The sequence below is a fragment of the Macaca mulatta genome, chromosome 1 (assembly GCF_049350105.2).
Source record: "Macaca mulatta isolate MMU2019108-1 chromosome 1, T2T-MMU8v2.0, whole genome shotgun sequence".
NCBI lineage: Eukaryota > Metazoa > Chordata > Mammalia > Primates > Cercopithecidae > Macaca > Macaca mulatta.
Genome location: NC_133406.1, coordinates 145095710 through 145123242, shown reverse-complemented (window position 1 = coordinate 145123242; position 27533 = coordinate 145095710). Strand labels below are relative to the sequence as shown.

General features: G+C 38.6%; 1 protein-coding gene and 1 long non-coding RNA gene across 2 annotated transcripts in view; one reads left to right on the top strand and one right to left on the bottom strand.

The window, feature by feature from the left end:
• Positions 1-27533, top strand: part of TLCD4 (TLC domain containing 4) — a gene marked incomplete at its 5' end in the record, with an annotated part of 47755 nt that overhangs the window by 3237 nt on the left and 16985 nt on the right. The window contains 4 exon segments of the mRNA NM_001260969.1: positions 2193-2282; positions 4859-4917; positions 6291-6385; positions 25778-25851. Of these exon segments, the coding sequence (NP_001247898.1) occupies positions 2193-2282; positions 4859-4917; positions 6291-6385; positions 25778-25851 (318 nt within the window).
• Positions 26535-27533, bottom strand: part of LOC106999795 (uncharacterized) — a 60388-nt gene continuing 59389 nt past the window's right edge. Inside the window, exon 4 of the long non-coding RNA XR_001446706.3 lies at positions 26535-26661. This is a non-coding gene — a long non-coding RNA (uncharacterized LOC106999795). The remainder of the gene's footprint in view (positions 26662-27533) is intronic.

Below are 27533 nucleotides of genomic sequence, written 5' to 3'. Positions count from 1 at the left end.
TCCCAGGTTCAAGCAATTCTTGTGCCTCAGCCTCCCGAGTAGCTGGGATTACAGGCGTGTACCACCATACCAAGCTAATTTTTGTATTTTTGGTAGAGACAGAATTTCACCATGTTGACCAGGCTGGTCTCAAACTCCTGACCTCAGGTGACCTGCCCACCTTGGCCTCCCAAAGTGCTGGGATTACATGCGTGAGCCACCATGTCCAGCCAAGGAATTTATGTTTTTATCCTGTGCTCAAATGGAATGCAGGTGTGCTTGGCATGAAAATTAAATTAGACTTGTAAACCAGATAAATTTGATTAATTATTCACATTTCTTTTTTTTTTTTTTTTTTTTTTTTTTTTTGAGACGGAGTCTCGCTCTGTCGCCCAGACTGTAGTGCAGTGGCCGGATCTCAGCTCACTGCAAGCTCCGCCTCCCGGGTTCACGCCATTCTCCTGCCTCAGCCTCCCGAGTAGCTGGGACTACAGGCGCCCGCCACCGCGCCCGGCTAGTTTTTTTGTATTTTAGTAGAGACGGGGTTTCACCGGGTTAGCCAGGATGGTCTCGATCTCCTGACCTCATGATCCGCCCGCCTCGGCCTCCCAAAGTGCTGGGATTACAGGCTTGAGCCACCGCGCCCGGCCTTAATTATTCACATTTCAAAATGATTCTTAGATATTATAAATGATACTTGGTCAATGCCTTTAAATTAGTGAGAATCTTTGCTCATTTAAAATATGGCTTGATTTAGCATGATATATCTATTTTGTAACACACTATTAGGTCAAGTATATTGGTTTCTCAAGTTACAATGAAATTTTCTGATACCAAACCTAACGTTAGTTGATATGTTTTACTTACTTTTAAAGATTTGGGATCATATTGTAGAGAAAACTTTATTACACACCAGTAATTTTTAGAGAGAAAACTTTGCTGTACCTCTCATTTTTTATCCTAATGAAAAGAAGCTTCATTACTTGTGAACTTCTTGGTAAAGATGTGAGAAATCTAAAATTGTTGGGTAAAAAAAATTTATTGTATGGATAAATACAAAGTATCCTAAATAGAGTTCTTTAACATAGAGCTTGGGAATTAGTCAAATCATTAAATTTATTAACAAGATATATTCATAGAAACTATGATTTTTATGTTAAACTTATTCCTTCTATAAAAGAAAACTTGACCTGGATCTTGAGAACATTGTGCTTTCACTTGGGTGTTTCTTTTAAAAACAAATTTTCTGTATAAATTCATGGTCCTCAATTTGTCTATTTAGAAGTGCTTTCATAATAATGATAATGAGGGACTAATAATAGCTACCCTTGCTTTCTTACAAATTTGTTACAAGAATCAAGCGCAATAGTGCATATCAATGTACTTTAAAAACTGAAGTCTCTCAAGATAATACATCTTCATATCATGATCCATTCGAATTGTTTTAAGGATATGGAGTTTGTTAAAGCCAGTAGATCTGGAAGTCATTCCCAGCTGATTGGAGCAGGAAACTTATCTCGTATTGATGCTGTTGGGGCTGGAGGTTGGAGCCAGAGTACAGGGTAGTGGCCTTGCCGGTTGCCATCTGTCTGCACAAAAGTCTGTCAGTCATTGTCATGTGTGAATCTATCTGTCTTAGAACTTTTAACCAAGAAGTGATTTACCAGTTCTCTAGCAGGAAATTGCAGGCCTTGGTATCTTCCTCCTTCTTTATTCCAAATTAAAGCTGTGGCCTTTGGATTTCTAAATGGGCAATTTTGCATTGTACTCTCTGTTATACTCCACCCCTATATATAAATGCTTCCAGGTACAACTTGTTAAGAATGTTCTGTGTAGGCCGGGCGCGTGGCTCACACCTGTAATCCCAGCACTTTGGGAGGCCGAGGTGGGCGGATCACAAGGTCAGGGGATCCAGACCATCCTGGCTAACACAGTGAAACCCCGTCTCTACTAAAAATACAAAAAATTAGCCGGGCGTGGTGGCGGGCACCTGTAGTCCCAGCGAATCGGGAGGCTGAGGCAGGAAAATGGCATGAACCCGGGAGACGGAGCTTGCAGTGAGCCAAGATCGCGCCACTGCACTCCAGCCTGGGCAACAAAGCGAGACTCTGTCTCAAAAAAAAAAAAAAAAAAAAAGGAATGTTCCGTGTCTTGTCAGAATTAAATTTTATTGCAAAGAATCTAAACTTTGTGTGTATTTTGTTTAATTTCAGGGTAGTATCCACATGCCATTCTTTGGTGGTTGGTATTTTTGGCCTGTACATTTTCTTATTCGATGAGCCTACTAAAACTGATCCACTTTGGTAAGCTGTTTCTTTTTCTAAGATTGCCAATTTCGTTTATGTTTGGATATCAATTATTTATAAGAACATCACTTACTTTAAAACAGAAAACATTGATGGTGTATGCTTTGTTAAAATGCTTGTGCTCAGACATTTCAGCAAAGTGCATTTAAATGATTTATTTTAGATTTGAATACAAATGGAGGCCATTTTGCCTTAGTGTAGCAATTGTTATCCCAAACAAGGAGAATATGATGATAATTTAAACATTTTTACTCTGTTAATGAGTAAAGCCAAGTTATTGTAATCACGATTCTGAAGAAAAATAAATCGTTATTGAGATAGAGTGGTCAACTTGGATAATATCTACTTAAGACTTTTTTATCTCCAATTTATGTTTGATTCATTGTTTGATATCAAAGAGATGAAATGAAAGTTACAGATGGCCATGTGATAGGAATTTAGTATCACAGGATTTGAAACGCTAATGTACTAGTAATAATTATGTTCAGCAGTAATAGGATAACATGTAAGATGGTTCTTTTAGAAAAATTTAAATGTGATTCCAATGGCAGAAATTTCGCAAACTGTTTCCTGGTGTTATATGAGAAGGCTTAGTTCAGCTCAGTTTGAGAGAGCAGGCATGTTTAAAGAAGTGATGCATTGACATGTGGTGGTTGTGGGCTCCAGGGGAGGTAGGGCGATTAGCCTGGTCTTTTGACCGCCACCATTTGACTGCAAGGAGGTTTTTCTATTCATAAATACAAAATTATTCCCATAAGAATAATATCAGTATTGATATATTTTCATGGGGATGCTGTTTTTCAAAGAGAATTAATTTAGTGAATTTAATTCCATGACTAGGTTTTTATATAGTCTACCTACAAAATTTCTAGCTTTTTAAAAATTTTAATTTTAATTTTACTAACATGACCATCAGCAAAATAAAACCAATTCTTTTGGGAAGTAAATTTCATAACAAAGATTTGATTCATTGTTCAAATTTTGCCTTATCAAACTTTAACATAATTTTTCATATTTTTGTATTTTATGTCATGATTTATTCCAGGTCTAATTTTCCTGGTTGTATTTATAGATCAAAATTTGTAAAGAAGGCAAAACTTATGCTAAATCTTTCTGTTAAATATTTGTAGTTCAGCTATTTTAGTTTGTGTTAATTTCACTAGTAGTTCACATTATAAACCAGATAAAGGACTGATAATTTGTACTTGTTTCTTGAAGCAAAAGTATAAATTGTAGGACCTTGGTATGTATAGGGGTTGAAACAGTAGAATTAAACTGTCCTGTTATGATTATTTCCTTATCATGGAATGAGAGGCAAATCCTTCCAGTCATCAGTAGAATGATGGTGATACTATGTTGCCTCAAAATCAGAAGTGGACTAGATGATTGTTGTTGTTGAGATAGAGTTTCACCCTGTTACCCAGGCTGAGGTGCAGTGGCACAATCTCAGCTCACTGCAACCTCTGCCTCTCAGGTACAGGTGATTCTCCTGCCTCAGCCTCTTGAGTAGCTGGGACTACAGGTATGTGCTACCATGCCTGGCTAATTTTTCTATTAGTAGAAATGGGGTTTCACCATGTTATGCCAGATGGTTCTCAAACTCTTGGCCTCAAGTGATCTGCCCACCTTGGCCTCCCAAAGTGCTAAAATTACAGACATGAGCCACCATATCCAGCCTCCTGACTAGATGATTTTTTGATACTGAGTCTCTGATTCAGAATAAGGAATTTAAAAAAATTAGCATCTGGGATTCCAGTTAAGGCTTTTTGCAAACAAATCATGAAAACACATTTATAAATTTCATTACGTTTTGGTAAAATTATTTTAGTAAAACTTTTAGCTAATGTATGTAAGAAATTATGGTATTCATGTAGGTAACTTAATACATTGGAGTGGCTTGTAGTTGGCCCTTAGGTATACTCTAAATCCATTATAAATGCCACTGGTAGTATGAAGGATGACTCTACAATTTAAAACAAAACAGATGCAATGCTGTGCCCCTGGATTGTGGGATTCTGGGAGTAGTTATAAAAACTTAAGTTTGGAAAATGCACTGGGTACTCAGTCATCCCCAGGAGGTCTGTTCCTAACACTGGGGACCTCAATATAGATTGGCTTTAGGTGCTTTAGAAGATTTCAGACTAGTTTGAATTCTAAATATAGATTGGCTTTAGGTGCTTTAGAAGATTTCAGACTAGTTTGAATTCTAAGAGTTGATTTACCCTCAAGGAAATTTTGTATACTTCAGGGAAGGTAGAGTAAAATTCATGGAAGGCATGGGCTCTAGAAAATCTCTTGATGAAAACAATTAATCTTGAACAGGAAGGCTACTAAATTCCCTGTGGGTTCAGATTATCCTGGGAATAGCATCTTTCTGCTAACACCAGTACCACATGATGCGTCACAGTTCGGCTAAACTGTCATTGTGTGTTTTGCAATTTTATTCGAAGATGACAGCTTACCATTGGAGAATCTATAGAAAGCAATTTCATTATGTTTCAGTCTCTATAGAGAAAAGAAGTAGCAGTTACCTATAACCTATATACTTTAAAAAGGAACCTTTTTTTTCTCAGGGGTGGTCCATCACTTGCAAACGTGAATATTGCTATTGCCTCAGGCTACCTCATTTCTGGTATGTGAGATGTTATTGTCTAATTGTTTGTAAACTACTCACGGAATTATGCAAAGAATACACAGTCTATGCTTTTGGTTTATTTGAGACAGCCTTTAGGACGCATACAGAGGAAAAATGTACCTGTCATGATGGTAGAACATGAAATATCTTTTCATGAAATGGCTTTCTGGTTCTCACTTAAGATCAGAGTTACAGAGTGATGCCTCAAACAACTGAGACCTAGACATTTTTTATCAGCAAGGATATGGTGCCTCTTTGTCCTAATGAGGCTCTTAAGTGTAATGACTGTGAAACTAACGAAGTTTAACTTTTAGGGTCCCTCACTTGCAGGAGTTCTTGAAATGTGTTCCAATAGTCATGGTTTTGTGTTGTTTTTGTAAAATTTGCAGAAGTAAGCTTTTTTCTTTGTTTTTCTTTTTAATAGTTTTTTTTTTTTTTTTGGTGGTGTCACTATTTTGAATTAGTATTTAATTGCATTACTTTATTTTATTTTATTTATTTATTTATTCTTTGAGACGGAGTCTCGCTCTGTCGCCCAGGCTGGAGTGCAGGGACGCAATCTCAGCTCACTGCAAGCTCCGCCTCCCGGGTTCATGCTATTCTCCCGCCTCAGCCTCCCGATTCGCTGGGAATACAGGCACCCGCCACCACACCCGGCTAATTTTTTGTATTTTTGGTAGAGACGGGGTTTCACTATGTCAGCCAGGATGGTCTTGATCTCCTGACCTTGTGATCCGCCTGCCTCGGCCTCCCAACGTGCTGGGATTACAGGCGTGAGCCACCGCGCCCGGCCTCTTTTTTATTTTTAAAATATTTTTTGTACAATTTGTTTTATAAATGAGTTGGTCATTTTGTACCTTCCCTATGACCATCTTATCTCTGTTCGAATTATTGTAGTGACAAGAATCAGTCACTTAAGCTTATTTAAAATTATTTCTATTCAATAATATTTTTTGTTTATTTTAACTCTGGAAACAAGTTATTCATTTATGCTTTCAACAAGTATTCTATTACATATGATTAGGTTGGTACAAAAGTAATTGCAGTTTTTGTGGTTAAAAATAACGGCAAAAATTACAGTTACTTCTGCACCAACCTATATGCCAGGCCTTGTGCTAGATTCTGAGGGTCTAAAGATGCTCATAACCTGGCCCTTATCTTAGAGGAGCCACAGGAGAGTGGGTGAGACAGGCATATAGGAGCAGAGATTTAATGGTAAAGTACATAATCAGACTAACTGAGGGATGAACAAAGTGCTGTGGGCTCAGAGTGGACAGTGATGAGTTGGCAGGAGAAAGAGTTCAATACACTTGGAAAAACAGTGCAACTTTCTTTTTATGTCATACCTTACTCACTTGTCTTTCTTACAGATTTGTCCATTATGATTTTGTATTGGAAAGTGATTGGTGACAAATTTTTTATAATACATCATTGTGCGTCCCTGTATGCATACTACCTTGTACTGGTGAGTTCTAGGATTTTCTGTAGCCTAACTAGTAGACAAGATTGGGAATAGTGATGTAAGGGTGAACATAAATTAAACATACAATTCTTAGTTTTTAAAGACCATCTCCAGATGCATTCAGGGATTGCTTTTGTGATATGCTATCTTGTGTATTAACTAAAATAATAACTTTGTGTGTCTGTGTTGGTGTGTCTGTTTGTATTCATAGATTTTGAGACAGGCAGATGACCCTAATTCTTTGAATTTCCATTTAAAACCTTCAGGACTGTGTAGCTATAGATATTTGTCTGTATTTCTAGATGCATTTATGATTTAACAGCAAAGAGTATGAGCCAGCGAAAATATTTCTTTTCTGTTTAATTCCATGTGCAATTACATATACATCCATAATTACATTTAAGTAGTTTGGAGCAGTGGAGAAATCTTGCTCAGACTTTATCAGAATTCAAAGACCAAGGTTAATAGAGGATTCTTCCAAAAGATCTCAGGCAGTAAAGCATATTAAATTATGTATCTAAAATTTCTATGTATAGATTTGTAAACTAGCAACTTTATATTCCTTGTATGTTTGTTAGGTTTCTCTAGAATCATTTGGTTTTCAACATAAATATACCAACAAACTCAAGGTATATATTGCAACTGCAATTTTTTTTCCCTAAAGATGGTTGCTTTTTTATATGTCTGTCTTCTATTGTTATAGTATAAAATTTATCTTTTAAAGTGAATCTATTCATAGGGAAACAAAATAGGAAAAGTTAGATGAAATGATGAATCTTAACAGATGCTATAGATCTATGTTATTACCAATCTTATAGTAGTTACTCACTGACTATAAGAAGGTTTTTCTCTATGCAGTGAATTCCCAGGTCATTTTGTGCATTTTGTTATTCTAAGTAAAGCCAACAAAAATAATAATAATTATAATTTTGGGGGGGGAAATGGTCATGAAATTCTTATCACTTATGTAATAATGAGAGCTTGTATTTGGAAAGCACTTTGACTTAATACTTATGTAACCATTTAAGCTATTTGCAGTAAGCTTTTTTTCTTAAATGATTTTGTTATTAGAACAGAGTAAAACTTAAAGTGACAAATAGAAGCAAGTTCCCTGTAGGTTTAAAATGTATCCCTACTGAAGAAATAGTTGAAAAGTAAGATTCTTTGGAATTTAAGGTATTATAGGTTATGTAATGTCTTGATTGCTATTTTTGTATCTTCCTGCTATATTTACTGAGGTTTTAAAATTCTCTGGCAGAGTAATTTAGAACTTAATGAATCCTCTTCTGTCTATATAGAGAGGTACAAATCCTACAGCATTTTTTCCTGATACCCATCTTTCACCCCGGAGCAGGATACTAATTATCAAGGAAAACATGACAAGCTGATCTCTTATTCTAAGAGAAATGAACACATTTAGGCTTTAATCCCCAATTTTTAAGGACAAACTGCCATCCTTTGTACACCCTTTCTGATTACTTTGATAGCCTTCGTTTTTTTGTGTGTTCCTTGTGAATCACCTTCTATCTCCAATTAAACCATGCCTTTAGATAATGAGTTAGAATATATTTGGAAAACATTTAAACGTGAAAATCATTCAATATGCATCCATTTCCAAGCCCATTGTATTATTATTATTAATTTTCTTTTTTTTGAGATGGAGTCTCGCTCTGTCACCAGGCTGGAGTGCAGTGGTGTGATCCTGGCTGGGAAGAAGGGATAATGGGGAATTATTGTTTAATGGTACAGAGTTTCCATTTGGGAATATAGGAAGTTCTGGAGATGGATGGTGGTGATGGTTCTATAACAAAATGAATGTACTTAATGCCACTGAATTGTACACTTAAAAATTGTCAAAAGGGTAAATTTTATGTCATATATATTTTACCATAATAAAAAAGTTAAAGCAAGCTTATCAGATAACTGAAACACAGTTAGGAAGGAGAACTGATAACGTATTGGACAATGTATTACATTTTTAGAAAGGCTTCATCCTGGAACTATAAACTGAAACAAATGGGTGGAACTTAATAGTGATAAATGTTAAGTTTTGCATTTAGGTTCAACAATGCATAAGGATACAGAATGACCTGGAGGTGGTAGATGACTGTATCTCAGTTATGCCAATAGTATGTCACATCTGCTAAAACAGAAAGCTTTTTCAAATTTAGATTCTATTAGGGGAGGCATGGTATCCAATTCACACAGAGTTTGCCTGGTCAGACCATATCCAAGACCATCATCATCTGAAGTCCCTAAACTTGCATTTATCTGGAACAGAGCTGCTAGTTAACTGTAGAGAGGAGATACTAGATTAGGTAGCTATTGTATTATAACAAACAATTGAAGGACCTAGAGATGTCAGCCTAGAAAAACTCAGAACTAGAAGGACATGATGGCTTTGAAATGTCCCTGGAAATGTGAAAGGACTACTCAGTGGAAAGGGGAGTAGACTTACTCTGGATTGATTCTGATGTTGAGACTAGGACCAATGGGGTGGTAAAGAGAGGTAGGGGAGACTTCTCTTTTATGGAAGAAAGACATCCTCAGTGTTTGGAAGATTATCACAATGGAAAGGCCTTTTAAAGTGGCTATTCTACTGTAAGATAGCTTTAATCAGATAGATACAAAAGTAGGTACAATCAGCAGAAGCTTTAGGTAGGAGCTTGCACTAAATAATCTTTAAGGTTTTATTCTAATTCTGAGATTTTGTGATGCAACTGTTTTGTTGAAATGATTTGATTTAGTTCTAATGCAAGAGAACTAGACAATGGGGGAATGAACAATAAGCTAAGTTATGTCACCAAGTTCTTAAGTAACCCTAGGAGGAAGGGGTGAAAGCAGCTGGCCTGCCAGTCCATTCACTTCCTTAGGGGACAGGAGGGGAGAAGAAGAAGGCATGTGGCCCAGTCTAATCTCCTTGTCAACAGGACTTAGGATAAATAGAGTACTGATGTTTGTTAGGAAGAAGAAACATTAACTCTGAAATGCCCTTAGCAGGGTGTCCCTGGGTAAGGATTACCTATAGTAAAGAACCCAGGATCTATAAGGCACAGCTCCTTGGAGAAGGTCATGTAGGCACACAGCAAAGAAAGAAAGACCTGGGTTGCCAGTGGCCCTTGATGTCCCAGACCTCTCTCTGCTTCATTTGAATTGTTTGATGCTCTCTATCTTTGTAACATTTAGTAGAGCTTAATGCTAGGTAGGAACACTGTTTCACATGAGTCTGATTTGGCAGTCCAATCCTGTGTGTTAGCTCAAACCTTCATCTCTGTCTTATAAGCAAATCATCAAAAGCCTTGAATGATTACAATTAAGCAAATAGTTATTAAACATAGTAATAGATTTTGTTTCCAAACCTCAATTCTAGGTTGATTGTACCCTGAAACGGTTTCCATTAATAGGTAATAGACTGACCCAGAGTCTCAAGCCCATTTCAATTGTGCTTGAGACTCTGGGTCAGTCTATTACCTGTTAAAAAATGCCCCATCATTGCCACTATAGAACACAGTCACATTTTTACACAGGATTCCAACTTGGGGTGCCCAGAACTTATTTCCTACCAACATATAGTTGTAGTGTAGTATGGTGCAGTGTAGTGTAGTATAGTAGGGAAAGGGTGCCCATTTCTGTCCAGGCCTTTGGTGGTAGAACAGTCAGTATTTAGTGCCATATTAGCAGTAGTAGGTGCATAACTTAGTTCTCTTTCCCCCCTACCTTTTAAACCTCTGGTCTTAGCCACTCTTAGCTGGTAGAAAAATTTCCCATAGTAAGAAAATCCGGACTTCCATAATCACTTGCTAAAAGGAGAATTTTCTTTTAAGCTGCGGAAGGGATCAGACAAATCCTGTTTTGTTTCCCCCTCACAGTCATGCAGAGGACATGGCAAATGTGGATTTTACTCTATGTAAATCTCCTTAAAGGTAGATGACAGAGTGGAGACACCACACTAACCATAAATCAGTTGTGAGTTTTGCCCTAATTTACCAACAATAAAGTATCAGAATTTGTAATTATTTAAAAATATTATAGAAAGACTTAATCCTATCCCTTTAATAGCATCTATCTCATTTGTATTTTAGTAGGTTTTCTTGACTAGGAGAGAAAAGGATAAAGTAATGAGGAATTACGCATAACCTGAATCTTATCTAATGGCCACCTATGCTGATGGACTTATGTGTCACCTATGATGCTATCTGTCATGGGTGTATTGGATTAAATGGGCCCAGAGTCACTGATATATTGATGGTGTACAGGACCAGAAAATATAGATGCAAGATTACTGAAGCATAGTTCTACACCTCAGTGTGACTCACAGAGGTTTTTTTTTTTAGGATTTTTTTATTTTTCTTTTTTTCCTACTGGCAGGATCAACCAGGTATTACAGGTTTTCAGCTAAGGAGGGTGGAGCATAGGGGATAACGATAGGATAGAACCAGTGGTTTCAATTAGGGATGTAAGATTTAAATATAAGATACTATTTAAAAATTAAAATGTCATCCAGGGATCAATCAGTAATACTGTAGTAATTTAAGGAATGGAAAGATCATTGTGTTAATTTCTGTTAATTTTTTTTCTGAATATAGATGTTTATTAAAAAAATTGAGTTTATAGAAATATAGGGTTTAGTAAGTAGAATGTTTTTTAGGTCTGATTCTCCAGAGATAACTACTGGTAGTACTTGATGTATATTCTTGCAGTTTATATAAGTTTTGCATAAATGTTCATATATATATTTATGCCTTTTGAATTTTCTAAGAGAACTTTTGAGATAGATGGGACTTAAACTCAGCCTTCAAAAATATGCATATTTAGGTTGGAAAAAAAGTAGGGAAGGCTTCCTAGGTCAGAAGACATTTTGAGGAAAGTCACTGAGATGTCAGATCTTCATGGGTGATCTTGAGGACTTAGGCTGTCAGGGTATGGGATTTGCATAGATATGAGTGATGGTTCTACATTTGGATGAGTAAGATAGGGCCAGCCAATAGGTGGAGTGAAAATTCTAACTCACCAGCCTTGCATTTTTGCTTTTCATGGAATAGTTGTAGGATCTTTAGCCAGAAAATAACTTGATACAATTGGCATGTTAGAAAGATAAAGCTGATGGTGATATGCAGAAAAAATCTGATTGGGGGAGAGGTGATTGAAGTAATATAGGTGACAGATTACAAAGAAGCTAATTTTGATGGTTATAGCGGTGATTGTATTAATGAGGAGGAAACAAATCTGAGTCACTTTGCAATGAGTAGAGCACAGTATCTAATTTGGATTTCAGGGAAGGAAGGGAAAGAAGAGACCAAAATGATCCAGAGCACTAAAGGAAGATGACACCATGGAAGGAAATGGGAGAAGCAGTTTGGAGAGATACTTTGAGATGTTAAGAGGTTTTTGGAGATGCATGGATATCCCAGGAGAAAGTGGCCCATATGCCATTAGAAATGAAGGTTTGTGTAAAGGGCAGTGCAGTCAGGGTCAGGGACCAGAAGAAGGATGATCAGGCAAAGGAGAACTCAGAAGGTAGAAAGAGAACCATAAAAGAATGCATTTGGAAATCAGTGGTTTCCAAAAGCAATATTGGAGGCAATATTCCCTAAAAGCAATATTGTAAATAAAAAGCTGAGATAAATAATGTTTTAGCAGAGTCCATTAAAAAAAGTTATTTTAGGTAATTCGTTTTTATTTGAGGATTAGGAAACATTGACAAGCAAAAAGAAAAAATGATGCCCCAGTCTCACAACCTATATAACTATTATGTTATTTACTTACTTAACAGTTACATTGAGGAATGTACTTTTTTCCTATATGCATCCGTGTATATGCGTATATCAAAAACAGCATTTCTCATATAAATATATAACATGTATATTATAAAAATGTGATCAAAATGAAAATTTAAATTTTCATTTTACACATTGAAGTGGCAATCTTGGGTCAGAAAGCAAGGAACCTATCAAAGACTAATGGGACTGTGTCAAAAGGACACAAGATCCAATATGAAGGCTCTTCTCTTGGCTTAAAATGTGACATTTTGATCATCAATTAGAATAATGACTGTGGTTGATTGAAATCCATTGACTCATGAGTTCTTAATTATATTTTTAAAAAATGAAAGGAGAAAGCAAGCCAGTTGGGCAGTCTTGCTTGATGTCTCATGTGGGTGCTGTTAAATGGCAGCTGAGGCTGGAATTATCTAAAGGCTCATTGGTAGGAGTTCAGTGGGAAAGTATCTATATGTGGTCCTTCCATGTAGCTTGGGCTTTTCTCACAGCCTCGTAATTGTGTTCTGAAGAACATTTCAAGAGTGATTGTTCCAAGAGACCCAGGAGGAAGCTGCAAAACTTCTTAGGATGTGGCTTCAGAAGACTCACTACATAGGTAATTCCAGTATATTCTATTTATCAAGTGAGTTGCTAACGGCAGTTCAGATTTAAGGGGTGGGAAATAAGACCATCTCTTGATATGAGGAACATGTTGCACATACAGGGAGGGAAGGAATTTATGTGGCCATGTTCAGAGACTGTCCACATCTTGATTTGTCAATGTTGGGTAATAATGTTAGATAGTATTTTCTTGCTATGGTGGACAAGAATTTAATGTTCATACCTCTATTGGTCTTCCCTTCTTCCTCCCAATGTAGTTAGGGAATGCTAGTTGTCTCTCAGTTCATTTTAAAACTTTAAGTATTCTTATTTCTGGTCCTACAGCATCCCTTGATACTTATTTATTTATTTATTTATTTAATTTATTTTTTTGAGACAGAGTCTCATTCTGTTGCCCAGGCTGGAGTGCAGTGGCAGTGTCAGGGCTCACTGCAGCCTTGACCTCCCAGGGCCAAGCGATCTTCCTGCCTCAGCCTCCTGAGTAGCTGGGACCATAGACATTCACCACTATACCTGGCTAATTTTTAAAAATTTTCTGTAGAGATGGGGTCAGCCTATGTTGCCCAGGCTGGTCTCAAACCACTGGGCTCAAGTGATCCTCCTGCATCCCAAAGTGCTAGGATTACAGGTATGAATCACCACCCCTGGCCTCTTGATACTTTTTAAAAAAAATTAATTAATATTTTAAATTATACTTTAAGTTCTAGGGTATATGTGCACAATGTGCAGATTTGTTACATATGTGTACATGTGCCATGTTGGTGTGCTGCACCCATTAACTCGTCATTTACATTAGGTGTATCTCCTAATGCTATCCCTTCCCCGTTCCCCCACCCCACAACAGGCCCCGATGTGTGATGTTCCCCTTCCTGTGTCCAAGTGTTCTCACTGTTTAGTTCCCACCTGTGAGTGAGAACACACGGTGTTTGGTTTTCTGTCCTTGCGATAGTTTGCTGAGAATCATGGTTTCCAGCTGCATCCATGTCCCTACAAAGGACATTAACTCATCCTCTTTTATGGCTGCATAGTATTCCATGGTGTATATGTGCCACATTTTCTTAGTCCAGTCTGTCATTGATGAACATTTGGGTTGGTTCCAAGTCTTTGCTATTGTGAATAGTGCCGCAGTAAACATATGTGTGCATGTGTCTTTATAGCAGTATGATTTATAATCCTTTGGGTATATACCCAGTAATGGATTGCTGGGTCAGATGGTATTTCTAGTTCTAGATCCTTGAGGAATCGCCACACTGTCTTCCACAATGGTTGAACTAGTTTACAGTCCTGCCAACAGTGTAAAAGTGTTCCTATTTCTCCACATGCTCTCCAGCATCTGTTGTTTCCTGACTTTTTTATAATCGCCATTCTAACTGGTGTGAGATGGTATCTCATTGTGGTTTTGATGTGCATTTCTCTGATGGTCAGTGATGATGAGCATTTTTTCATGTGTCTGTTGGCTGATCAATGTTTTCTTTTGAGAAGTGTCTGTTCATATCCTTTGCCCACTTTTTGATGGGGCTGTTTGATTTTTTCTTGTAAATTTATTTGAGTTCTTTGTAGATTTTGGATATTAGCCCTTTGTCAGATGGGTAGATTGTAAAAATTTTCTCCCATTGTGTAGGTTGCCTGTTCACTCCGATGGTAGTTTCTTTTGCTGTGCAGAAGCTCTTTAGTTTAATTGGGTGTTTTAGTCGTGAAGTCCTTGCCCATGCCTGTGTCCTGAATGGTATTGCCTAGGTTTTCTTCTAGGGTTTCTTATTGTTTTAGGTCTAACATTTAAGTCTTTAATCCATGTTGAATTAATTTTTGTATAAGGTGTAAGGAAGGGATCCAGTTTCAGCTTTCTACATGTGGCTAGCCAGTTTTCCCAGCACCATTTATTAAATAGGGAATCCTTTCCCCATTGCTTGTTTTTCTCAGATTTGTCAAAGATCAGATGGTTGTAGATGTATGGTATTATTTCTGAGGGCTCTGTTCTGTTCCATTGGTCTATATCTCTGTTTTGGTACCAGTACCATGCTGTTTTGGTTACTGTAGCCTTGTAGTATAGTTTGAAGTCAGGTAGTGTGATGCCTCCAGCTTTGTTCTTTTGGCTTAGGGTTCTCTTGGTAATGTGGGCTCTTTTTTGGTTCCATATGAACTTTAAAGTAGTTTTTTCCAATTCTGTGAAGAAAGTCATTGATAGCTTGATGGGGATGGCATTGAATCTATAAATTACCTTGGGCAGTATGGCCATTTTCACGATATTGATTCTTCCTATCTATGAGCATGGAATGTTCTTCCATTTGTTTGTGTCCTCTTTTATTTCGTTGAGCAGTGGTTTGTAGTTCTCCTTGAAGAGGTCCTTCACGTCCCTTGTAAGTTGGATTTCTAGGTATTTTATTCTCTTTGAAGGAATTGTGAATGGGAGTTCATTCATGATTTGGCTCTCTGTTTGTCTGTTATTGGTGTATAAGAAGGCTTGTGATTTTTGCACATTGATTTTGTATCCTGAGACTTTGCTGAAGTTGCTTATCAGCTTAAGGAGATTTTGGGCTGAGACGATGGGGTTTTCTAGATATACAATCATGTCATCTGCAAACAGAGACAATTTAACTTCCTCTTTTCCTAACTGAATACCCTTTATTTCTTTCTCCTGCCTGATTGCCCTGGCCAGAACTTCCAACACTGTGTTGAATAGGACTGGTGAGAGAGGGCATCACTGTCTTGTGCCAGTTTTCAAAAGGAATGCTTCCAGTTTTTGCCCATTCAGTATGACATTGGCTGTGGGTTTGTCATAAATAGCTCTTATTATTTTGAGATACATTCCATCAATACCTAGTTTATTGAGAGTTTTTAGCATGAAGGGCTGTTGAATTTTGTCAAAGGCCTTTTCTGCATCTGTTGAGATAATCATGTGATTTTTGTCTTTGGTTCTGTTTATATGATAGATTATGTTTATTGATTTGCATATGTTGAACCAGCCTTGCATCCATGGGATGAAGCCAACTTGATCATGGTGGATAAGCTTTTTGATGTGCTGCTGGATTCGGTTTGCCAGTATTTTATTGAGGAGTTTTTCACTGATGTTCATCAGGGATATTGGTCTAAAATTCTCTTTTTTTGTTGTGTGTCTGCCAGGCTTTGGTATCAGGATGATGCTGGCCTCATAAAATGAGTTAGGAGGATTCCCTCTTTTTCTGTTGATTGGAATAGTTTCAGAAGGAATGGTACCAGCTCCTCTTTGTACCTCTGGTAGAATTCGGCTGTGAGTCCGTCTGGTCCTGGACTTTTTTTGGTTTGTAGGCTATTAATTATTGCCTCAATTTCAGAGCCTGTTACTGGTCTATTCAGGGATTTGACTTCTTCCTGGTTTAGTCTTGGGAGGGTGTATGTGTCCAGGAATTTATCCATTTCTTCTAGATTTTCTAGTTTATTTGCATAGAGGTGTTTATAGTATTATCTGATGGTAGTTTGTATTTCTGTGGGATTGGTGGTGATATCCCCTTTATCATTTTTTATTGTGTGGATTTGATTCTTCTCTCTTTTCTTCTTTATTAGTCTTGCTAGTGGCCTGTCAGTTCTGTTGATCTTTTCAAAAAACCAGCTACTGGATTCATTGATTTTTTGAAGGCTTTTTTGTGTCTCTGTCTCCTTCAGTTCTGCTCTGATCTTAGTTTCTTGCCTTCTGCTAGCTTTTGAATGTGTTTGCTCTTGCTTCTCTAGTTCTTTTTTTTTTTTTTTGAGATGGAGTCTCGCTCTGTCACCCAGGCTGGAGTGCAGTGGCCGGATCTCAGCTCACTGCAAGCTCCGCCTCCCGGGTTCACGCCATTTTCCTGCCTCAGCCTCCCGAGTAGCTGGGACTACAGGCACCTGCCACCTCGCCCGGCTAGTTTTTTGTAGTTTTAGCAGAGATGGATGGGGTTTCACTGTGTTAGCCAGGATGGTCTCGATCTCCTGACCTCGTGATCCACCCGTCTCAGCCTCCCAAAGTGCTGGGATTACAGGCTTGAGCCACCGCGCCCGGCCGCTTCTCTAGTTCTTTCAATTGTGATGTTAGGGTATCAATTTTAGATCTTTCCTGCTTTCTCTTGTGGGCATTTAGTGCTATAAATTTCCCTCTACACACTGCTTTAAATGTGTCCCAGAGATTCTGCTGTTGTGTCTTTGTTCTCATTGGTTTCAAAGAACATCTTTATTTCTGCCTTCATTTCATTACATACCCAGTAGTCATTCAGGAGTGGGTTGTTCAGTTTCCATGTAGTTGAGCAGTTTTGAGTGAGTTTCTTAATCCTGAGTTCTAGTTTGATTGCACTGTGGTCTGAAAGACAGTTTGTTACAATTTCTGTTCTTTTACATTTGCTGAGGAGTGCTTTACTTCCAACTATGTGGTCAATTTTGGAATAAGTGCAATGTGGTGCTGAGAAGAATGTATATTCTATTGATTTGGGGTGGAGAGTTCTGTAGATGTCTATTAGGTCCTCTTGGTGCAGAGCTGAGTTCAAGTCCTGGATATCCTTGTTAACCTTCTGTCTCGTTGATCTGTCTAGTGTTGACAGTGGGGTGTTAAAGTCTCCCATTATTATGGTGTAAGAGTCTAAGTCTCTTTGTGGGTCTCCAAGGACTTGCTTTATGAATCTGGGTGCTCCTGTGTTGGGCGCATGTATATTTAGGATAGTTAGCTCTTCTTGTTGAATTGATCCCTTTACCATTATGTAATAGCTTGCTTTGTCTCTTTTGATCTTTGTTGGTTTAAAGTCTGTTTTATCAGAGACTAGGATTGCAACCCCTGCTTTTTTTTGCTTTCCATTTGCTTGGTAGATCTTCCTCCATCCCTTTATTTTGAGCCTGTGTGTGTCTTTGCATGTGAGATGGGTCTCCTGAATACAGCACACTGATGGGTCTTGACTCTTAATCCAATTTGCCAGTCTGTATCTTTTAATTGGAGCATTTAGCCCATTTACATTTAAGGTTAATATTATTATATGTGAATTTGATCCTGTCATTATGATGTTAGCTGGTTATTTTGCCCATTAGTTGATGCAGTTTCTTCCTAGCATCGATGATCTTTACAATTTGGCATGCATTTGCAGCGGTTGTTACTGGTTGTTCCTGTCCATGTTTAGTGCTTCCTTCAGGAGCTCTTGTAAGGCAGGCCTGGTGGTGACAAAATCTGTCAGCATTTGCTTGTCTGTAAAGGATTTTATTTCTCCTTCACTTATGAAGCTTAGTTTGGCTGGATATGGAATTCTGCGTTGAAGATTCCTTTCTTTAAGAATGTTGAATATTGGTGGCCCACTCTCTTCTGGCTTGTAGAGTTTTTGCCGAGGTATCTGCTGTTAGTCTGATGGGCTTCCCTTTGTGGGTAACCCGACCTTTCTCTCTGGCTGCCCTTAACATTTTTTACCTTCATTTCAACTTTGGTGAATCTGACAATTATGTGTCTTGGAGTTGGCTTTTCTCGAGGAAATATCTTTGTGACATTCTCTGTATTTCCTGAATTTGAATGTTGGCTGCCTTGCTAGGTTGGGGAAGTTCTCCTGGATAATGTCCTGAAGAGTGTTTTCCAACCTGGTTCCGTTCTCCCCGTCACTTTCAGGTATACCAATCAGACATAGATTTGGTCTTTTCACATAGTCCCGTATTTCTTGGAGGCTTTGTTCATTTCTTTTTACTCTTTTTTCTCTAAAGTTCTCTTCTCACTTCATTTCATTCATTTGATCTTTAATCACTGACACCATTACTTCCACTTGATTGAATTGGCTACTGAAGCTTGTGCATGCGTCAGGTAGTTCTTGTGCCATGGTTTTCAGCTCCATCAAGTCATTTAAGGTCTTCTCTACGCTGTTTATTCTAGTTAGCCATTCGTCTAATCTTTTTTCAAGGTTTTTAGCTTCTTTGCGATGGGTTCGAACATCCTCCTTTAGCTCGGAGAAGTTTGTTGTTATTGATAGTCTGAAGCCTTCTACTCTCAACTCATCAAAGTCATTCTCCATCCAGCTTTGTTCTGTTGCTGGCGAGGAGCTGCATTCCTTTGGAAGAGAAGAGCTGCTCTGATTTTTAGAATTTTCAGCTTTTCTGCTGTGGTTTCTTCCCATCTTTGTGGTTTTATCTACCTTTGGTCTTTGATGATGGTGATGTACAGATGGGGCTTTGGTGTGGATATCCTTTCTGTTAGTTTTCCTTCTAACAGTCAGGACCCTCAGTTGCGGGTCTGTTGGAGTTTGCTGGTGGTCCACTCCAGACCTGTTTGCCTCGGTATCACCATCAGAGGCTCTAGAACAGCAAATATTGCAGAATGACAGATGTTGCTGCCTGATCCTTCCTCTGGAAGCTTCATCTCAGAGGGGCACCCGGCCGTATGAGGTGTCAGTCGGCCCCTACTGGGAGGTGCCTCCCAGTTAGGCTACTTGGGGGTCAGGGACCCACTTGAGGAGGCAGTCTGTTCGTTCTCAGATCTCAAACTCTGTGCTGGGAGAACCACTGCTCTCTTCAAAGCTGTCAGACAGGGATGTTTAAGTCTGCAGAAGTTTCTGCTGCCTTTTTTTCAGCTATGCCCTGCCCCCAGAGGTAGAGTCTACAGAGGCAGGCAGGCCTCCTTGAGCTGTGGTGGGCTCCACCCAGTTTAAAAGCATTAACTCTTTGTTATAGATTTCTTGGAATAGGATCAGAGGAGTTCAGTAATAGGCACAAGGTCACACGGCTTGTAAGGTCAGAGCTATAACCCTGGTTTGTCTTTCTTTTAGACTACATCCTATTGCTCCTTAGTTTGCTAGTGTGCTTACTAACTGTCTGCTTCTAGATGTTTTACTTCTGTTACGTGGGCCCTACATTCCCCTACCTCTTCTGCGTGCTTACCCACTTTTACCAGCCTTGCTTCACTAAATCTAAATGTATCAATGTTTGGAGATTCAGACATTTTTATTTTCTCATAACAAGTTTGATAACTTCTAATTCTGTTCCACTGGTATCTTTATGATATTAAAATCTGGATGATTTTCTCTTTTCTTTTGGAATGAAATGTGAGTGTTCTTTTTTTTTTTTCTTTTTTTAAGAGACAGGGTCTCACTAATGTTGCCCTGACTGGGCTCAAATGATCCTCCTGCCTCAGCCTCCTGAAGGCTGGGATTATAGGCATGAGCCACCACGTCCAGCCAAAGGCTAATATTCTGATAATCCTCCCTCCCACTCAGAAATAGGCCTGAAGGACTCTTTGGATTTTGACTTTAGAGGTGATGTGCTTGTTTAACAGCAGTGAGAAGGCAAGGTTTAACTCAGGAAACATGGACCAGGCACTGTGTGAGGCTTTATGGATATAGTAGTGAATAAGGAACAGGAAATGTAGATATTTGCAAGGAGCTAAGTACTTTAATAGATAAACAGAGGCATCTGTGGAGACAGTTGACTGGGGGTTCTCCCAGCTAAGAGTTAAGGGGTCAGGAAAAACTGTTCTAGAGGAATGTAGCAGGTCCACCTTAAGAGCTGTGCAGTCTGGGGTAGGTGTTTATAAACCTTTGCTCAGCACGGTTTCTGAGAAGTAGGGAGCTAGGTCCTTGGGGCTTATAGATGCCTGGCAATTTCTAGACTAGGAAAGCACTTCTCTCACTTTAGTATACCTTGGAATCACCTGGAGGGCCTGCAAAACACAGCTGCTGGTCCCACCCCTCATGGTTTCCCATTCAGTATGTCTTGGATGGGGCCCAGGAATATGCATATCTAGCAAGTTCCCAGGTCATGCTGATGCTCTTATCTGGGAACTACACGAGAACCATTGGGCTAGAAATACTAGAACTAACCATTCTCTTTGGGAAGAGGAGAGAGGAATGAGAAGGGCCAAGATGTTATGCCCAATTTTTTTCAAATTCAAGAGACAGTTTCCTCAAAGTGTGGAAACTTTGCACTTTGGCCAAAGTTGTTTAGATGAACATAACATCAGATTTACCATTTTTACAATGACTCTTTTAGTACTTAATGAAAATCATGAAGTCAAGTTTTATCTGATATTTATTTGGTACTTTGGTTAATACTTTTAACTCTTTACCAATATGAAAGGAGTTGGAAAAAGTAATCTTTTAAACTCTCAAAAAAGGTCTTATAGTATATTTCGTGATTTTTTTTTAATTTTTAAAGTTAATATTAACTAGAGAGAAATTTTTAGAATCTTTTAAAATTTTGTTTTAAGAAACTGTCTCGCCGTGTCACCCAGGCTGGTGTGCAGTAGTGTGATCACAGTTTACAGCCACAACCTCAAACTTCTGGATTCAGGTGATCTTCCTGCCTTAGCTAAGTAGCTGAGTCAGACTACAGGTGTGCACCATTGCGCCCAGTCTAAAATGGTTTTTAAAGTTTAATTAAGGCTCAGGCTGTTGCTGCTATAGTATTTTGATATTTTACATGACTTTGGGGAGTCTGCTTTAAAATACTTTATAAGTTGTATAAAAATAAATTTTGGTATTTGATCTCATCTTTGGAAAAACTATTTATTTGAAGGATATAGTAAGAAATTTAGCAAGAATTTTGGCTGACCTTAGGAACACATTAACTAATAACGTTTTGCAGCAGTCTGGTCTGTCATGTTCTCTAAATATTGAATGTAGTTATGTAGAATGCCATAGACTTAGAACAACTAAAGAGAATTGTTAGGAAAAATAGATCAGAAGAAAAATCACCTTTGAGGGGAGAAAGTCAGTGTTATGAATGAGAGAAATTATCCTTAAGGAGTAAAAAGTTCACCTATAATTTTTTTAATGCTTCATGTTTATTATATACATGAATTTATCTTAGTGAGGGATTATAATAATACAAATCTTTCGCCGGGCGCGGTGGCTCACGCCTGTAATCCCAGCACTTTGGGAGGCCGAGGCGGGCGGATCACAAGGTCAGGAGATCGAGACCACGGTGAAACCCCGTCTCTACTAAAAATACAAAAAATTAGCCGGGCGCGGTTGTGGGCGCCTGTAGTCCCAGCTACTCGGGAGGCTGAGGCAGGAGAATGGCGTGAACCCGGGAGGCGGAGCTTGCAGTGAGCCGAGATTGCGCCACTGCACTCCAGCCTGGGCGACAGAGCGAGACTCCGTCTCAAAAAAAAAAAAAAAAAAAAAAATACAAATCTTTCTTTCTTTTTTTTTTTTTTTTTTTTGAGACAGAGTCTCGCTCTGTCACCCATACTGGAGTGCAGTGGCACGATCTCGGCTCACTGCAAGGTCCGCCTCCTGGGTTCACCCCATTCTCCTGCCTCAGCCTCCCGAGTAGCTGGGACTACAGGTGCCCGCCACCACGCCCAGCTAATTTTTTGTATTTTTAGTAGAGATGGGGTTTCACCGTGTTAGCCAGGATGGTCTTGATCTCCTGACCTCGTAATCCACCTGCTTCGTCCTCCTCCTGGGATTACAGGCGTGAGCCACCACACCCAGCCATAATACAAATCTTTCTAAGATGTTTGTGTCTGGCTGAAGTAAGAATCTCATTAAAATAACTTTTTCCTTTCATTTTTTTGTCCCCTTGAGTGATATTTTAGTTGTGTACTATTTTCAAAGTTCTCCTTGCCCTAATTCACTATAGAATTTAACTAAAGAGGTAGCAAAAAAACCAGAACATTTAATTTGTCTTGTTTTACTTTACTTGTTATTTTAACTTCTTAAATATTCCAAGCAATTCTTTTGAGAAAACTCACCTAAACGTTGAAAAGGCACCAAATTTTTTCATTAAAAAAGCACACAAAATACCTAAGGAGTTTGAAATGCAAATGGCAATTTGTTCCTTATTATCTTTAAAGTGCTTCTTTATGCTGAATAAATTAGAGGGCTCAGACATTTGTGCTTTTCTCATCCCTTTGCTTTTTTTTTTTAGCTGCAAATGTGATTTTGAATATACATTAAAATGAATTATTTGTTATTTTTAATTTTTGTATAGAGATGGGGTTTTGCTGTGTTTGCCCAGGCTGGTCTCGAACCTCTGGGCTCAAGTGATCTTCTTGCCTCGGCCTCCCAATGTGCTGGGATTACCTGTGTGAGCCACCATGCCCAGCCTAAATGCATTTATAATAAAACAAAGATAAGAGTGGCCTATTCAGAGCTGTCCTAGTCCTACCATTTTACCACTGAAAATCCTGCAGCCTGGGAAACCCCTTCCTGTGATACAACAAAATCATGGCAACTCTGATTTGCAGTTCACAGTAATGGATCATCCGCTGATGCAACCTAAGTGTGTTGTATGTGTTGTAATTGTGAGCAGTAACAGTCTATCATTGACTTTGCCCATTGGAGTAACTGTTGTGATTTGTATTGACATAGTGTTAGTTTAGCCTACCACACTGTGAATACTGTGACTATTTTCTGAGAGTTCAGATAATGAAAATGAGAACAGTTATGATATCAACACCAGAGTGTCCCAGATGTCACTGAGAAGGAAAGTTATTATTGTATATGGAAATCTGTGGTTTTTTATATATATTAGTATATAATGATACGTTATAGACAGAGGGAAAGACACATAAAATTTAATTAGGGAGATAATACAGAACATATTGCACAATAGGCAGGAAAGAATTTGGGATCGGGCATTGTTATGGGTTGAATTGTGTCCCCTCCAAAATTCATAGGTTGAAATCCTAACTCCCAATACCTTAGAATGTAACCTTAGTTGGAAACAGGGTCATCATAGATGTAGTTAGTTGAGTTTGTATTAAAATATGGTGGGCCCCTAATCTGCTATAACTGGTATCCTTATGAAAAGGGGAAATTTGGGCACAGACATGCACACAGGGATAATGCCACGTGGAGACTGGAGTTAGGCTGCCACAAGCCAAGGAACTGCAGGAAGCTGGCAGAGAGTCCTAGAACAGATTCTTCCCTAGTGCCTGCAGAGAGCACATGATCCTGTTAACCCCTTGATCTTGGACTTCTAGCCTCCGTAACTGTGAGACAATACATTTCTGTTGCTTAAGCCACCCAGTTTTTGGTACTTTGTTATGACAGCACTAGCAAACTAATACAGGCTTGATGGAGGAGATATGCAAGCACCTAAGGAGACCGTGTCTCTCAAGTCTGGGATAAGACAGGCAAGCACATGTAAATTAATCTGCACTTCTTCCATCTTGTTTAAATAAAAGCATTTATTATAACAGAAAACTAGTATAGAATAATAATTTCAAATAAATACCTATTCTTCATATTTGTGTGTTAAAGTAATAAAACCTCTGCATAATTCTTTCTCATATGTTGTTATGCCTCTGGACTGGTATGGCTGTGCCCTGGTTGACTCTCTGAAAAGTTGGTCACCCCTATGTATTCAGTGCTCCTCTTGCCTGCTGTGTCTGTGTGTTTGGCCATCCCTCCTTCCTTCTGCCTCATCACACATTCCAGTATTGCTAAGGATAATGAATTTGTGATTATAAAAAGTTTTAGATTAACCTTGTTAAAGATAGTTCTTATAATCTAGCTTAGAATTTTGAATCCCTAAAATAATTTTCATGAATAAATACTAAAAATTATCAAATAAAAAGTCCACCTATTTTTTTTTTTTTTTTTTGAGGCGGAGTCTCGCTCTGTCGCCCAGGCTGGAGTGCAGTGGCGCGATCTCAGCTCACTGCAAGCTCCGCCTCCCGGGTTCCCGCCATTCTCCTGCCTCAGCCTCCCGAGTAGCTGGGACTACAGGCGCCGCCACCACGCCCGGCTAATTTTTTGTATTTTTAGTAGAGATGGGGTTTCACTGTGTTAGCCAGGATGGTCTCGATCTCCTGACCTCATGATCCGCCCGTCTCGGCCTCCCAAAGTGCTGGGATTACAGGCTTGAGCCACCGCGCCCGGCCTATTTTTTTTAATGCTTCATATTGTTCTCATTTGGAAGGCAGCATGGTGTAGCCAGTAGAAAAATAGTTTCCAAACTTTTGTGTATATCTAATGTATTGGGGTGGGGAGGACTATTTTCTTTGGCATGTAATCATAATTCTTATTGAATTGGAAGTGCTGGAGTGACTCCATTTACTTAGTAGCAATTTTTAAAGTATATTCTAAAAGTTTTTAGAATGTATACTTTTGGTTCTCTTTCCAATGTTTACTAACTCTGCTAAACTTTTCATATTATTTAATTGGTGGAATGTATTATGTTTAAATTTAAAAAGGTCTCAAAGATCCTAAATTTAGCTCTAGGATCTTCTGATTCACAAATATTTTTTTCAGAACAAACACGGTGGCATATGTTGTCATACTGTGCAAATATACCTCTACTGACAGGCTTATGTATTGTTATTTAGGATAAGTGCTTTTTTGAGATTTTTAAGGTGCTTCCACTTAGTAGTGGATATAAAGTGAGTTCCTATCGGGTGTTAAATCATTATAAAACTCCTCACCTTCTGAAATTCACAGTACTTTGTGATCATTCTTTTCTACAGTAATTTGAAAATGCCATTACTAATGGTTATTTACAGAGTTCACTTGTTTAACGTGAGACAACTGCTTGAAGCCTATTTTCATTAAGGGGACACTATATACATAAGTGACCATAAGTGTATAATTTACTGTTTTTTTTTTTTTTTTTTTTGAGACAGAGTCTCGCTCTGTCACCCAGGCTGGAGTGCAGTGGCCGGATCTCAGCTCACTGCAAGCTCCGCCTCCCGGGTTCACGCCATTCTCCTGGCTCAGCCTCCCGAGTAGCTGGGACTACAGGCGCCTGCCACCTCGCCCGGCTAAGTTTTTGTATTTTTAGTAGAGACGGGGTTTCATTGTGTTAGCCAGGATGGTCTCGATCTCCTGACCTCATGATCCGCCCGTCTCGGCCTCCCAAAGTGCTGGGATTACAGGCTTGAGCCACCTCGCCCGGCCAATTTACTGTTTTTTAAAAATACTGTAGAATTCCAAGGATCTTTCTATATTCTCACCAAGAAAATCAGTTTAACAGTAAAAGGTAGAAAACTTCTTGATCTGTTTTGGTATTGATTGTTACATTATGCTGAGAAGCTATTTGGATATTTCTACAGTATTTGAGAATTTTGTTAAGAATGTTATCCTTGACGTTGTGTTTTATGTTTATCATTCAGAAAAATGGAGTGCTGGTATACATTGGGAATTATCGCCTGCTTGCAGAGCTTTCCAGCCCTTTTGTGAATCAGCGGTATGTTACTGATATCATTTATTATTTTAAAGTCATGCTGTTTAGTTTTAGTTTGGGGAAAACCTTTTCCTGTGATCCTAAAGTTACTATATAAAAGATATGGATCTGTAATATGAATTTTTATCACCATCATACAAATGAGGAAACTGAGCCGTGGAAAGGTTAGAGTAACTTACCCAAGCTTCCCTAGCTAGCAAGGGGTGGTGCTAGCTTTTAAACCCTGCTCTTTGCAGTACGATGGTGCTTTATGATGAAACAGGGTCTCAAAAATATATTTGTATGCCTATGTCCATTCCAGCCTTATTAACAATAGCCAAGGGGTGCGAGTAATCTCAATGTCCATGGACGGATGAATGCATAAGGAAAATGTGTTACCCATACAACAGGAATATTATGCAGCCTTTAAAAAGAAGAAAATCCTGTCATATGCTACAACATGATGCACTTCAAGGACAGCTCATTCTTTCACCCTCCATGTTGTACACTGAAAGCTGAATGATATTCACTGAATCTTAGAATTCAATGGGGCTGTTTATGGAAAAGGACAAATATCACTCTGACTCATTTTGGGTTTAGCTCATATTCCTGACACTAACTTCTGCCTGTCCCCAAATTCTTATATTGACATTATCCTAGTGACTCATTGAAATACATAATCTTTTTTATTTTTTTTAATTTAAAAGGCTACTTTTGCCTGGGCTCAGGGACTCACGTCTATAAATCCCAGCACTTTGGGAGGTTGAGGCAGAGGAGGATTGCTTGAGGCCAGGAGTTTGAGACCAGCCGGGGTGACATTGTGAGATTCTATCCCTACAAAAAGAAAAAAAAAGAAAAAATTAGCTGGACGTGATGGTGCTTGCCTGTAGTTCTAGCTGTTTGGTAGGCTAAGGTGGAAGGATTGCATGAGTCCAAGAGTTTACACAGTGAGTTCAGTGAGCTGAGATCTACCCTGTCTGTAAAAAAATTTTTTTTAAAAGACTACTTTTATTTTAAATACATACAATGTAAATAACTAAACTAACAATTCGTGATATTGATAATCATCACTAGTGAATTATTATTTTTGAGATGGAGTCTCGCTTTGTTGCCAGGAGTGCAGTGGCGCCATCTCAGCTCACTGCAACCTCCACCTCCTAGGTTCAGGTGATTCTCCTGCCTCAGCCTCCCAAGTAGCTGAGATTACAGGTGCCCACCACCATGCCCGGCTAATTTTTGTATTTTTAGTAGAAACGAGATTTCGCCATGTTGGCCAGGCTGGTCTCAAACTCCTGACCTCAAGTGATCCACCCACTTCAGCCTCCTGAAGTGCTGGGATTACAGGTATGAGCCACTGCGCCCGGCCCATCTCAACCATTTTTAGGAATACAGTTCAGTTGTGTTAAGTATATTCACATTATTGTGCAACAGACCTTTAGAACTTTTTCATTTTGCAAAATTGAAACTATGCCCATTAAACACTAATTCCCTCTCCTGCAGGCACTAGACAACCACCTTTCTACTTTCTGTTTCTATGATTTTGACTACATATTTCATATGAATGGAATCATACAGTGTTTATCCTTTTGTGCCTGGCTTATTTTGCTTACTATAATGTCCTTAAAGTGCATCATGTTGTAGCATGTAACAGGATTTTCTTCTTCTTAAAGGCTGCATAATATTCCTGTTGTATGGGTAACACATTT